Raw genomic sequence first — 12,395 nt, forward strand, 5'->3', positions numbered from 1 at the left:
GGGGGTAACTACATCAAAAAGGGCTGGTGGCATGGCTCAAATGGTACAGAACTTGTCTGACAAGTAGAAAGCCCTAAGTGAAAACTCCAGTACCAGTGTTACTGGTGGCTCACTCCTGTGATCCTAGCTGATCAAGAGGCTGAGATCTGAGGATCATAGTTAGAAGCCAGTCCAGCAGGAAAGTCTAGGAGACTCTTACTTACAATTAACCATCAAAAAGCCAGAAGTAGAAGTGTGAATTTAAGCAGCTGACCATTAGCCTTGAGCAACAAAGCTTAAGGGCATCAACTAGGCCCATGTGTTCAAGCCCAGGACCAGTACCAAAAAATCAATCGATCAATCAATCTAGTACCACCAATTTTATAAAAACAAAAACAAAAAAAACCTACAAGAGAACAGATTAAAAAAAAATAATACAATTAATTTTGACTCTGAAAAAAAAAACAACAGGGCTATATGACTCCAATGGTAGAGCTCTTGCCTAATAAAGGCAAGGCTCTGAATATAGCCAAAAATAAAAATAAAAAATAAAACTGATAATCTCCAACGTTTAAAAAATAAATCCAAATTACTATTATTATAAATTTTAAAAGATAACATCACTACAGATCTTACACATTAGATCACAGAAAGATTCTGTAAATAATTACATGTGAATGTAAATTTGAAAATAGATAAACCCTGGGCCGGGAGTTTGGCCTAGTGGTACAGTGCTTGCCTAGCATGCACAAAGACCTGGGTTTGATTCCTCGGTACCACATACTTAGAAAAAGCCAGAAGTGGTGCTAAGGCTCAAGTGGAGGAGCTCTAACCTTGAGAAAAATCCAAGGACAGTGCTCAGGCCCTGAGCTTAAGCCCAGGACTGGCAAAAAAGAAAAAAGAAAAAGAAAATAGATAAAACCCCTTGAAAAATACAAATCACTAAAACTAGCACAAGAAAAAGAAAAATTCTGCTGGGTGCCCATAGCTCACGCCTATAATCCTAACTACTCAAGAGGATGAGATCTGAGAATCATGGTTCAAAACCAGCTGGACAGAAAATCTGTGAGACTTTTATTTCCAATTAAGCACCAGAAAACCAAAAGTGGTGCTGTGGCTCAAAGTGGGTAAGTCCTAGTCTTGAACTGAAAAGCTCAGGGATAGCACCTAGGCCCAGAGTTCAAGCCCTATGATCGTCAAAATAAAAAAAGAAAAAGAAAAATTCTATCAAGAAATTAAGCTCTGTAAGTCAATGTATGCCTACAAAAAGCACTCCAGGTTTAGGGAAATACTAGCAATTTACTTTAGAAAGTTTTCTGTCAGGGTCCCTCTCGACTAGTAGGAGAGATGGGGAAAAACACTCCCCGACCAGGACGAACGGCGAGAGGAGAGGAGGAGTCCTCCCGCACTCAGCCTTCCTTCCCTGGAGCACGAACAGACACGCCACACAGCTTCATCAACGCAGTGTTTTTCAGGACCAGAACATTTGTTTGAAATATGAGTCTTTAGCTCACTGATTAAACTAAAATAAAATTTTCAAAGTTAAAGAATTAAAACTGATTATTCAGCTGTAGTTAATAGGATTAGAAAGGTACACCATTTACAAATAAATATTGGTCCAGTAATCAGGATTCATTCTATCGTGCATTTTTTTAAGTCACTAGTTTTCTCCAGGTTTTAGCCACTAAACTCTCATAAAATAATGAATTTGGCCTTCCCTTTCAGATCACATTATCTGGTTTTAATTTGTACCACAAATACTATTTGACAAGAGAGTGTTTTCTTTAGTTTTTATGTGAACATGTGCCAGTACTCCTAATGAATATACCAGGAGCTAAGCTTATAAATGAACTTCATGTATACCATGACAGGTAGCAATGGAGGACACACCTGGCACAGAGGAACTTCCATCCACCGCAGACAAGCCACTCCAGCCCTCTTTTCCTCCGTGTAATCCTGGCTCGTGGCAATGTGTGGTAATCACTTTCATCATTCTCGAAGCCTTCTTCAGACATCATTAGTGGCATTTCATCCAAATGCGCAGACTCATCCTCTAGTTGGTACCTAGTAAAAGCAAGACAATAGAGTTTACCCAAGCTAAGTAAGTAGTTTTCTGTTACTGAATGTGTTTCATTTAAGCCAAAAGCTGGCCTAATTTTTCCAATCACGTGTTCTTTTACTCAAAACTTTCAGCTAGACAAACCTATCCTTTGTTTAAAAAAAAAAAAAAGCCCAAATAAACAGGTAAAGAATAGGGTATGAAACAGGCGTGGTAGCTCATGCCTGTAATCCTAGCTACTCAGGAGGCTGAGATCTGAGTATCACAGTTCAAAGACAGCCCAGGCATTAAAGACCTCGAGACTTTTAACTCCGATTAACCACCTGACAATTGGAAGTGGGTAGCGCTGTGGCTCTAGAGGTAAGGCGGTAGCCCTGAGCTGAAAGGCTCAGGGACAACACCCAGGCCCAGAGTTCAAGCCCCATGACGGATCCAAAAAAAAAAAAAGGATAGGGTATGAAAGGAGGCCTAGGTAAATGATGCCTACAACTTTCATGCTGTAAATATGAACTCAGAGTAGCCTCTGGCATGTACTTAGCTGGTTAATAGCATAAACAAGGCTGTCCGATATCCACTCCGTAACATTCAATTCAGAATATTCCTCTCAAATCTGAAATATTACCATTAGCCAAAAATGTACACTGCCAAGTAACACCTACACATTCTGTTATACAACTTCACTGTCATCAAAATTCTAGAAGTGGCTTTAGACAAAACAGGGTCTACACCTGGAAAGCTCATAGGTTTTGTTGTTAAGAGTCAACATACGGATTCAAACAAGAAATGTTATTTTATCTGTTACTCCTTTCACTAAAATGTTATATTCAATAAAAACAATCTCCATAACTAATCTGTGTTTTGGAGCTCAACAGTCATCTTCTGACTCCATATAAACAGCAATCTACTATTTATACTGCCACTTTATCTACCTTTAATCACAAATATAATCTCTTTTAAAAATTTACCTTTTGGGGGAATAATCACTTTGTCAGAAAGCATACTGACTCAAAAGCTGTTAATTTTACATAAAGCTTTTGTATGAGATATCATCTTGATTTGAAAAATAAACAGGCAGGCTGCTGTGGGGAGTTACTTAAGCTGAAATCTTCCCTCACATCCTCCAAAATCCATATAAAGAAAAAGAGCACCGACCAATGAGAACAGCTAGAATACTGAGACTCTTAATTTACATGTAGAGAGCCAATTACACACAAAGGAATATCTAGGTAGAAGCCTGAGGCTTCTCATGGAGCCCAAGGGCAGTTAACTACATGTTTAAAGTGGAAGAAAGAAAAAGAGAGAGACAGAGGGGGGAGGGAAGGTGGGAAGGGAGAGATGGAGGAAGGGTGGGAGGAGGGAGAAAGAACGGAAGGAAGGAAGGAAGGAAGGAAGGGAGGGAGGGAGGGAGGGAGGGAGGGAGGGAGGGAGGGAGGGAGGGCTGGCCTGGCCTGCCAACCCAGAATGCTAGGTCCAATGAAGATATGCTCAGATCAAGGAAAACTCAGAATTTGTTAGCAGCTGTATCCTAAAAGAATGCTAAAGTTTCAGGATTATTAAAAATTACATCAAAGCAGGGCACAGGTGGCTCACACCTGTAATCTTAGATATTCAGAAGGTTGAGATCAGAGGATCAAGGTTCAAAACCATGAAAAGTCCATGAGACTCATCTCCAATTTAAAAAACCCAAAGTGGCCCTGTGAGTCAAGTGGTAGAGCCGTAGCCTTGAACTGAAGAGTTCAAGGACAGTGCCCAGGCCCAGAGTTGAAGCTCCATGACTAAATAAATAAATAATAAAAATAAAAATTACATCAGAAGGAAATCTGAAACTTAGGGGAAAAAATGCCATCTTATCAAAATGCACTAATCAGTAAAAGAAATAAATTCTGTCTTGAAGATACTTTGAGGAAAAAGCCAAACAAACATACTTTCAAATAACCAATGAGCGAAAGAGGAAAAGCCAAATACTTGTATATGAAGCAAAAGAACTAATTCACTCAAAAGTACCAATTATTTAAAGAAATTTGTCATTAAAACCAAAATCAAAATGGGAAAGAACTCCCAGGGTTTCTTCATCTGAGAGCCTATGAAACACCAGTAACATTGATGACAATGGCTGTATATTACCAAGTAGTGGTCTCAGCCAGGCACCAGGCCAGACACTACCAATGTCTGCATATTGCACCATCAAAGAAAGAAATTTTAAAGCAAATAAGACACTGGGGAAAAATTTTCGCAACCTATGATAGAAAACAGTAATTCTTTAGAAACAGTCCTTACAAAAAATAAAAAAGCAAACAATGCAAATGGAAAACAAGCAATGACAATTCATAAAGAAATACAACTGCACTGAAAACTATGCGTAACTGTACTGTGCTGCTTAAAAGAGAAATGAAGGAAATGGAAAAGACTTTAATATTCATGATTAACAGACTATGTGAGGCACAGTGGCTCAAGCCTATAATTCTAGCTACTAAGGAGGCTGACCTCTAAGGATCTCAGTTCAATGCCATCCCAGGCACTAAAGACTATGAGACTCTTATCTCCAATTAATCACTAGAAAAGGGGAAGTGGGGCTGAGGCTCAAGGGGTAGGGCAGTAGCCTTGACCTGAAAAACTCAGAGACAACACCCAAGCGCACAGTCCAAGCCCCATGACCCACAAAAATAAAAATAAAATAAAGTATATGATAGAATACTATACTGACACTAAGAATGTTGGTATACAGATCTTTTTTGTTAAGCATAAAAAAAGAAAAACAGCAGTTATTTTCACCCTCATTCAAGATCCTGTTTCACTGATCAAAAACACTACTCATTTCAATGTCTCCTTAAGACATTCTAAAAATAACTGAACTATGGATATCATCACAGAACATTCTTGTAACATGCAAACTATATTTTTAGATTATTTAAGAGGGAAATAAACCTAAAACAAACATTATTTTCCCTTAAGAACTTCATTTTTCTTATTGCTCTTTAAAGAAAATCAACCAAAAATGAGTATTTATACAGATGGAATTACTATTCAAAGCACCTCTTAACATATTATAATATTATATACAAATGAAACTATTTTTTATTAAGTTCTCTCAGCAATCATACTGCACATTACCAAAAGTTACCATGTTACCAAGTTTAATGCTGGAAATGCAGTGAGAGGAGTTCTGGAAGCTAACAAATGTGAGCAGAATCATGTTTAGGAGCCTCGACTTTAGAAATGCAGCCCTTGAACTGGCAAGCAATTTATTCCACTTCCAGAGAAATTCCCCTATTGTATTGAAAATTTTACCTCAGTATTTAAAAACAATAACATGATGAATAATGTATTTCTTCTGAGACAGGATAAGCAGAAATCTTAAGTGTCTTTGTTGCGTGGTGTCATCCACACTTAATTGGTTTGTCACTCAAGAGAAATCAACGTTTCCAGCAATTAAGTATAATTCTGGAAACATTTTTTTTAAATGAGTAAAAACGAAGTGAACAAAGATAACAAAAAAGATGATACAAACTCAAGAATGCTGCCATAATAAGAGAGAGGATAGCTACCTCTGCTGCAGCCAAAGGCTTAAAAACACTGGGAATTTTCAACAGAACACCAAGTACTGCAAAGTATATAATTTACCCATAACAAAGTAAAAGTAGATCAACAGTAAGCAGTAAGAAGCTTAAATTCAAATTTACCTTAAGTATCTAACAGTTGTTTCCATTTAAATGAGAAACATTTCTGAGGAGTCAATAAATACTAAGTAGGTGTTTTGCTTTTTTTTCTTTTCCCCCTGATCTGGGGCTTGAAGTCGAGGCCTGGGAGCTGCCCTGAGCTTCTTTTGCTCAAGGCAAGCACTCTACCACTTGCGCCACAGAGCCACCTCCAGTGTTTTTGAATATTTTACTGGAGCTAACAGTCTCATGGACTTTCCTGCCTAGGCTAGCTTCAAACTGCAATCTTTGGATCTCAGCCCCCTGAGAAGCTATCAGTACAGGTAGGAGCCTGACAACAAATAAATACTAAATATACTTAATGCCCAACCATCTTTAAGAAAAATAAACATGTCCCCTTTGCCTGTAAACTAATTTAAAAAACTAAGCAATAAAATTGTGTATCATAACGGTGTAAGCAACCAAACTGAGTACAATGTGTATATCTCCTTCCTCAAATAAAGCTACCAAGTTCTCTTTGGTCAGTTATGATCATAAGTAAGCCACAGATGAGAAAACAGGTGAAACAAAGAGAGAAAGAGGGGGGGTTATACTCCTTCCATTTCCTGCAGGTGGGGCAAAACATGTTTCTTTTTCTCTCTCTCCCTATTTTATCCTCTTACGTTAAATAAATTTTTGCTAAAACTTAAAACAGAAAAACACCAATGCTGTACATAAATTGAGACAAGCTTCTAAATTGGAGTTAGTCCTTCAATACCCAATAAAAATCCAGAAATCTGAAGTTTCACTGCCTATAAGCTCAGGACAGAAAATTGTATCTTTATGCTAAATATATTAGGTGAGGGAAATTAAACATCCTGACAGGAGTAAATAATGTCTTGTAGTAAACAGAGATTCCCTCCTTGAACACTTGTATGTTAAACTTGTCATTTAAAACATGATGTAAAAAAATCAACGTTAATAAATTCTTTAAAAAAATAAAAAATAAAAATAAAAAAATAATGTCTTGTAGTTAAGTGAATCATGATTTTTTAATATTCTTATAAATTTAATAGTTCTTAAAAATTCATCTTAAGACTGAGGCTAAGGTTGAAGGCATAGCTCTATGGTATAGTATGTACTAATATTCAGCCCAGTACCTGGGGGGTTTTACTTAGAGAAAGTATCATTCTATAATAGGAAAAGAAAAAGATATATTCTCTTCAACTATACACCATCACAGTTAAGGAAAATTTCATTTTTATGAGTGGAATATTTACCAACAATGGGAAACATCACACACAACAACCAGCACACCAAGGGTACCCATGGGATTGCTCTCTCCATTTTTGTTGTTGGTCAGTTGCGGAGCTTGAACTAAGAAACTGGGTGCTGTCTCTCTGTTTTTCTACTCAAGGCTATTGCTCTACCACTTTGAGGCACAGCTCCACTTATGGTTTTCTGGTGGTTAACTGGGGAGAAGTGTCTCAAGGACACTTTCCTGCTTGGTCTGGCTGGCTTCAAACTTCATCTCTCAGCCTTCTGAGGAGCTAGGATTTCAGGCATGAGCCACCATGTCCAGCCTCTCTCCCTATTTCTATACATTAACATGGCTACCCTTTTAGATTTAGCACAAAGGTCCTGGCTTACTTTTTGGTCTGTGGTTCCAATGACAATGAGCTCTGAACTTTGGTATGCTTTGTTTAGGTAGTGACTAATAGGGTTCTTACTGCGCAGGTTTGGCAAGAGAAGGGGTTTTCCCAGGTCTAATGCGTCTTGGTAAGGGTTAGAAGTGTCAATCCCATGGGATGCAGGTACTTCCTTGGCGAGGCACTGAGTGAAGCATCCCATCACATAAGCCTCCTCAACATCCTTGTAGTATCTTTTGGGAAAAGAAGAGGAGTCTCCTGGAAGTGGTGCTTTAGTTCAAGTAAGTGGTAGAGTGCTAGCCTTGAGAAAATCCAAGGACAATGCCCAGGCTCTAGTTCAAGGCCCAGGATTGGCCAAAAGAAAAACAAAGGAAAAAGAAGAGGAGCCTCAGGACCACTTTGGCTATCTTGCCAGTGCCATGTAGATGCTCTGGTATCTTGGGCAGGGGTAGGAGCATTGGGAAATGGATATTCAGATTCTCTTGGACTGGGACCCTCAAGTTATGAGGATGCATTTGTCCGTACTGCCTGGCCATCTCTCTCATGGGCAAGAAAAATTACAGAACCTGAAAATATGAATAGAATTTACACAATCTGAACAACAAAGAGAAAAAAAGACTGAGCAAATATGGAAGTCTCAGAAATTATAGATCAATATGTAATCCAATGCTCCTATCACGGGAAATGTAAGCAAAGGTAAACAAAAGAACAGTTAAAGAAATAATGGATAGGGCTGGGAGTTTGGCCCAGTAGTAGAGAGCTTGCCTAGCATGCATGAAGGCCCTCAGTCTTGATGTGATTCCTCAGTACCACATACATAGAAAAAAGCCAGAAATGGTGCTGTGGCTCAAGTGGCAAAGCTCTAGCCTTGAGAAAGCCCAAGGACATTGCCCAGGCCCTGAGTTCAAGATCCAGAACTGGCAAAAAAAAAAAAAAAGAATGGCTAAAAAGTTTTAAAAAAATAGATAAGACATATACTGCCGTGTGTGTGTGCGCGCACACACACACAAGTTGAAGAACCTTAATGAACACTAAATGAGATAAGCACAAAGAAATCCATGACAGAGTCCACCAAAATTACACTTCTGAAAATCAAAGACAAACTAAAAGCCTGCAAGCAGCCAGAGACAAATGACATATTATCCACAAGTGAACATAAATTTGAGTGACATGTTACTAATAGGAAACCATAGAGGCAAAAGAAGAAAATGCTAGATTTTAAGTCCCTGTCAACCAGGAGCATTTCTTATTCCAATAAAACTGTCATCAGGTATGAAGGAAAAATAAAGACATTTTTATATGACAGAAACTTAAAGGTTGGTATAGAAAGCTCTTTAAACAGAAGGGAAACAAGAAAGACTCCTAGAACTTAAAAAAGTATAACACAAAGAATAATATGCATACATGTAATAGACTATCATCATCATGAATTTATCAATCATATTTGATGAGGGAAACAAATTATAATACCACCTGGCCCTCAGGATATGACATTCAATATAAGGGTCCTAAATGGCAAGTGTTTCCACACTTCCTTGGAAGTGCCAAAACGCTGACAAATGGATACCATGCTGATGAATCACACATGTATAACGTGACATCCAAAGAAAACACATGAAAACTACACAGACTTACACACAAAACACTGACACCAGTACACCATGCTGATGGATCACACATGTATAACGTGACATCCAGAGAAAACACTGGAAAACTACACACTTACACACAAAACACTGTACAGATATCAGAAGAGTTTTTAACCTACAATGAAAACAAAAGAAACATGGGAACCAGAAGCAGAGAAAACAGGAAGCAGATTAATAAAATGCCCCATTTAAGCGCTAATGTGTCACTTGTTACCTTCAATTTAAAAGGTGTCAAAAAACAAAGAATGGCAGAGAAGATAGGACCATGGCAGAGAAGACAGGACCATGACCCAAGAAGTCCTCTCACAAAATAGGCTGAAAGCTAATAGTAGGTAAACAGTAAGCCAAAACACTTCAGTAAGTGGGTACTCTAATAGCTACTGTAGATGCTAATGCAAAGGGTTAGAGACAGAGAGAAATATCCCTTTAACAATAAAAGAACAACCTGCAGGGAAGACACGGGATCCTGAATGATTGCAGCCAACTACAGAGCACAGAGTGTCACAACACATAAAGCAAAAAGTGATCGACTGGAAATGTAGCAAAGCCCTATTCTGAAACAGGTGGCCTATCTCTAAACAACGAACCACTTACACTGTTGGTGTAGGAACATCGAGCAGGAAGGGAGCAGTTCTGGAGAACCCACTTCCAGCTAGGGCGCCTTACACAGGTCCGCTGTATCCCTCAGTGTCCCCGTAAGAAAAAACAGCTCACCGTTTCACACATGAGGAAAGCAGGCTGACCGTGGGGTTTAAGTAAGTTACCTAAGTTCCAACATCTAAGAAGTAAAGGAACGGACTCATTTATAGTCTCTCATTTCGGGGTCCTATGTTAGTCTCTCCAACAGGCAAAACCCAAAAACCATGCGAAGAGCTCAGACTGTTGAGGAGAAACGCGTGGTTTTCCTCAAGGTCTCACTTGTTTCTGCAATACCCTGTGCAATCAGTAAAACAAATACAAGGTGACTCCAGGAGTGGTCACTGCAACGCTCTGTCGACGTTTCCTTCACAGCGCACAGCACTGTTCTCACTGGCCGTGCGCACGTCCACCTGGCGTCCCGGGGCGCGAGGGTCTGAGCGCGTCCCCACCGCGGGCCGGGGGAGCCAGCTGGCCGTCCGGCCTCCCCGGACCGACCCCGGCCTGCGGAGGGGGCCCCGCCGGGAGGCCGGCGTCGGGGACGCGCGGGCGCCCGCTGGGCTCGGGGGCTGCGCCGGCCGGGGGGCGGGCGAGGGGAGCCCAGTCCCCCCGGAGTCCCCTCCGGAGCGCAGCCCCGGCCCGGCCCGCCCCGCCGGCTCGGCTCCCGCTCCGCCCCGCGTCCGACGCCGGCGGGGCCGGGAAGGGTCGCTGCGCCCCCCGCCGTTACCTGCCACGCCGGTCGGCCCCCGGCCCGGGCCCCGCGACGCTGTAGTAGGCCGCACGTCTGTGGCTGGCTGCGGCCCCCGCCGCCGCGCCGCGTACGGGGTACAGAGGGATGTGGTCCGCCATGCTCCGGCCGCCCCTCCCCGCTCTCCTCGGCCCGGCCGGGCCGCTCCGCCCGCTCCCCTCGGACCCCGCTTCGGCGCAGGCCCGGCCGAGGCGCCGCCCGCGCGCCGGCCCACCCCGCCCGCGCGTCGCCGCCCGATGGCGTCACGCCGCCCTGGCTCCGCCCCGTCGGCGTCTGAGGACGTCACGAGGGCAGGCCGCCCGGGCTCCGCAGGGTTCGCCCGGCCGGCAGGCTGGTGACGTCACCGAGCGTCGCGAGCCCGCCTCGGCCCGCGTGCGCCTGCGCGCCCGGCGCAGCGGCGCCGGCGGAGCGACGGGGCCGCGTGTCCCGCCGTCGGGGCGGCGTCCTGCCGAGTCCGACGACGGCGACCTGGTCCGAAGGCGCCGGGCCGGACGTTCCCGAAGCGTCCTAGCACCGGGACTCCGTGGGGAGGGGTGGGTGGCCGCCCACGACGGCGGCCCGAGCCTCGGGCCCGCTCCCCGCCGGAGCTCCGCCAGCGCCCCGCCCCGCCCGGCCCGGCCCGGCTCGCCCCCCGCCCCGCCCGGGCCCAGCCCGACCCCCGCCCCGCCTCTCCCCAGCCCCCACTCCCCTCGTAGAGCTCACTCCTGAGCTTTCCCAGCCTGCGTCCCCCCCCCCCGGACCCTCTCCCGCCCGAGGCCCGCGCGGGAGTGGTGGCCAGAGCGGCCGGAGCATCCCGACTGCCCGGGACCTGGTAAGCAAGGCCACCATCAAGGCGTCTCCGTCCTTCACGACGCGGTGGCGGCCCCGGGATTCCAACCGGTGGGGCCGGCAGTGACAGAAAATCGGCGTTGCCTGAAAGGAGACGGCGGATGGCTTCCCTGCCTTGTCTTCCCAGTGACAAGGTGCTCAGCGCTCAGGAAGCACACACCGAAAACCGGTGGGAGAGGCGCTGGAGGACAGAGTGCTGCCTGGGAAGTATTCTCCTCCCGCAAGAAGGCCGATGGGAGGAAGATGGTGCCAGGCGGGTACGCCATCCCTCTTCACTGCGGAGGTGGCCATCTGCCTCAACCAGCCGGCTCCATCCGTCTGTAAGGATGAACTGATGGCTCAGCAGCAAGCCTGGAAGCGTTCAAGTAGAACTGGGCTCCTCTGTCCACTTTGACACTGAGAGATGGTGGACCTCTCCCATACTCAGAGCAAACAGGAGAGGCAAATACCCAACCAGGTGCATCTATGTGAGTCAGTGGAAGCCTTGACGGTGACACATCCATGCAAGATGCACCCCCTAGGGTGCAACCTGCCAACCTGCCAGGGGCTCCTGAGCCAAGTCTCCCTACCTTTGTGAGTGTAAGTGTATACAACACCAAACACAAGATTTGCCTTCCAATTTGGTCAGCTTGTCGTGTAACACACTCCTACCACTTTTTCATCTTGCAAAACCAGAACTCTACACCCTGAGAAGGGCACTTCCCCCACCCCTGTTGCTCAAGAGTATGTTACTTTAGGCCTCTGGCTTCAAGTCCAGCTCTCAAATGTAGCTGGCTGTAGGCCAGTCACTAGGACTCTTCACATCCATGTAGAGGGCAGCCTGATAGACCGTCTTGACTCATGAAGTGTCTGAGCACAGGCTGGCTCCCGTCCAGGTCTGCTATCATGCTCATACCTTTTCTCCCGGTGCCCCTCGGTTGACTCACCCTGCTCTCTGCAAGTCTTGTTTCTTCAGCTTAGTGGGATTCCAAGCTTGCCCCTTCCTCCTGAAGCCCATCTATACCCAGACCTCCACCCCTTCCCAACATGGCTCTGAGCTGGCCGGAGATCGAACTCCCAACATACTGTATTGGAATGAATGACCCTTCCTTTTCTCATTTTACCCATTTTCTCATATTTTTACTTATAATGCTGTGAAAGAACTACTTCTCCCTTCCACAACACTCATCGTGTGCTTCTTCTAGTCATCTTGTGAAGAAAAAAAAAAGTGCC

The 12,395-nt window shown here is 44.3% G+C and overlaps 1 protein-coding gene across 1 annotated transcript in view; it reads right to left on the bottom strand.

Annotated features, from left to right (window-relative positions):
• Atp9b (ATPase phospholipid transporting 9B) overlaps positions 1–10,561 on the bottom strand; it is a 144,751-nt gene extending 134,190 nt beyond the window's left edge. The window contains exons 1-2 of the mRNA XM_090352949.1: positions 10,335–10,561; positions 1,870–2,043 (exon numbers count right to left, since the gene is read on the bottom strand). Of these exons, the coding sequence (XP_090209075.1) occupies positions 1,870–2,043; positions 10,335–10,456 (296 nt within the window). The 5' untranslated portion in view covers positions 10,457–10,561. The remainder of the gene's footprint in view (positions 1–1,869; positions 2,044–10,334) is intronic.
• Between the last annotated feature and the right edge of the window lie 1,834 nt (positions 10,562–12,395).

This window comes from Megascapheus bottae, chromosome 19 (assembly GCF_031878675.1).
Source record: "Megascapheus bottae isolate mThoBot1 chromosome 19, mThoBot2.hap1, whole genome shotgun sequence".
Lineage (NCBI taxonomy): Eukaryota > Metazoa > Chordata > Mammalia > Rodentia > Geomyidae > Megascapheus > Megascapheus bottae.